We start from the raw sequence: 2,500 nt of genomic DNA, 5'->3' as shown, positions 1-2,500 counted from the left end.
TATAAAATTCACAGTGAAAAAAGTAGTTGTGAGTTGCTCAAGCAGGCTAGGAGGCAACTATATGAAGGGGGACAAAGGATGGGATGGTGGATGCACTAGTCTCTAATGGTTTGAAGTGGGCTCAAAGGGAGAACCAGAGTAGTGAGAAGCCACCTGTGAGAAAACCCAAATTTCTACAAACTCTTTTCAGAAATGGGTGGTACAATATAAAATATAAGAGAAAATGCATTAATAAAAAGGTCTATAAAGAAAGGCTTACTACTGTCTTTGAACAGTTAAGATAAATGAACTAAATATTTCAAACTCACCTGCAGTGCAGTAAAGACACCTGTGTCTTTGTTGGCAAAACCATACTTATGTCCTGCTGTGACCACATTTTCATCAGGGAGCGTTTGTTCAAGAAACCAGTCAATGTTTTCTTCCTCCTCCTCATCACCTGCTTCATCATCATTCCCTGTTGACACATGATACAATTTAAAATTTTAAAATCTAACAAAAATTAGACCATCCCAAAGCACCCCAATTTCTAATAAAACATCTTTCTATAGTTTTAGGGTACTGCATATCACTTGCCTATTATTACAGTACTGATCTACTGGTTCTCCATAAACATATTAAAAGAGATATCACAGGTGGATCCATAACATATTTAAGAAAAAACAAATCAATGCATGACAGAGAATGAATATAACAGTATTTGAATAAATATGACAAATTTAATGATGGAATGAATAACTGGAATTAGTTTCGGGACCCGAGCATTTTTGGTAATCTGAATTGGTATTGAATTGAGAGATATTTACCATAATATCCAATGCTCATAAAATTCCTTCAATGGTGAACAATAATTTTTTTTGTTCAAGTAATTATCAAATCTGTTTAACCAACTAACAACGGGTAAAATTTATGGCAGGTAAATGAGGAAAGGCATACACTAGTGTGTGCTGCTCTGTGCCTGTGTGTCTGTCTGGCTTATGATCAGGTTGTTACCATTATATATGAATGAATGAGAGAGAGAGAGAGAGAGAGAGAGAGAGAGAGAGAGAGAGAGAGAGAGAGAGAGAGAGAGAGAGAGAGAGAGAGAGAGAGAGAGAGAGAGAGAGAGAGAGAGAGAGAGAGAGAGAGAGAGAGAGAGAGAGAGAGAGAGAGAGAGAGAGAGAGAGAGAGAGAGAGAGAGAGAGAGAGAGAGAGAGAGAGAGAGAGAGAGAGAGAGAGAGAGAGAGAGAGAGAGAGAGAGAGAGAGAGAGAGAGAGAGAGAGAGAGAGAGACTGACTGACTGACTGACTTACCACCAACAACTTCAATCAGAGGCTTCTTAACACTTGATGCCCCTTGAGGTGCCAATAAGGTAGTCAACATATCCAGGTTAGCAAAATGCTCCCCGGGGACCTGCTTCTCACACTGGATTACAAAAGCTCCTTGGTCAGCATCAAACTTGGCTGTGTATCTCTCTAATTCGCTATCAGTCAGCTTCCCTGAGAAGGTGAGTCTGGAATGCAATTAAATAACTGACTTTCTCTGGAGACATACTAGATATTAATAAAAAAGGAGAAAAAAAAGAAGAAAAGATGGAAATGAACTATCTATAAGTGAATTCCCCTTAAATGGCTTTCATAATCCAAACTTACAAGAAAAAATATTGCATTTCAATAATCTTTTCTACATTTTTAGTTGCCGCCTTTACACATTAGACTTTTAATTTAATGAACCTTGTTGTCAAGAATTGTAATACAATATTCTTGACAAAGAAAACATAAAAATTTGAATGCTTTACTTTGGTGAGACAAAGGTAACATTTCAACAAGAAATAGTCTTCATCTATCCTGTCTTGAAATGCTCACTGATTTTTAAATAAAGTTTCCAAGATAGAAAAAAAAAACTTCTTAAAATAATATCTTTGCACAGTTTGGTCAACTCAATAAAAAATAAGCCTTTCCAATCTTTATGTATTCTTTATTAAGAACACTATTACAATTTATGATAAAAAGGTACATGATTTCTGCAGAATGGAACTGGACAACCAACTAAATCATTTGACAACTAAGAATGCATATTTCTCAATGACACTACATTTACACAAAGGAATTCTTCAAAGTTTGGGAACAAATCAATTAAAGGCTTAACCCTTTAGTTGATTTGTTGCCATGTGGCATCACGTAATTCCAGGTATATTTTTCTAAAGCAGTTTACAATTAAAGAAAATGGATGACTGCAGGGCAAAGTAGCCAAATGGCACTGTTTACAAGCCACTACTGCACACTTTTGGTGAATTTTTACACCTTGGGAACACTTGAGATTCTAATAACTTCTGCCTCTGTCCCATTTACTGTTTGGTAGCTTTATTTTTCCATATACATCATAGACAACAATGTAAATTATAGTGCATCCATATGACAACTCAAAATTTCCCCCCCACCCTTTTGTGTAACCAAGTGGCTACTTAGCTACATTATGGTTGATTACATTCCTACTTTCATATACCATATGATATCCAAATACC

The 2,500-nt window shown here is 36.1% G+C and overlaps 1 protein-coding gene across 1 annotated transcript in view; it reads right to left on the bottom strand.

Moving 5' to 3' along the window:
• The window catches only part of LOC113828624 (protein SHQ1 homolog), a 10,166-nt gene that overhangs the window by 5,632 nt on the left and 2,034 nt on the right, over positions 1–2,500 (bottom strand). Inside the window, exons 3-4 of the mRNA XM_027381630.2 lie at positions 1,290–1,489; positions 309–454 (exon numbers count right to left, since the gene is read on the bottom strand). Coding sequence (XP_027237431.1) covers positions 309–454; positions 1,290–1,489 — 346 coding nt within the window. The remainder of the gene's footprint in view (positions 1–308; positions 455–1,289; positions 1,490–2,500) is intronic.

This window comes from Penaeus vannamei, chromosome 31, assembly GCF_042767895.1.
Source record: "Penaeus vannamei isolate JL-2024 chromosome 31, ASM4276789v1, whole genome shotgun sequence".
NCBI classification, from domain to species: Eukaryota; Metazoa; Arthropoda; class Malacostraca; order Decapoda; family Penaeidae; genus Penaeus; species Penaeus vannamei.
Note: the sequence above shows the minus strand (reverse complement) of the source record. Positions and strands in the feature narration are given on the sequence as shown.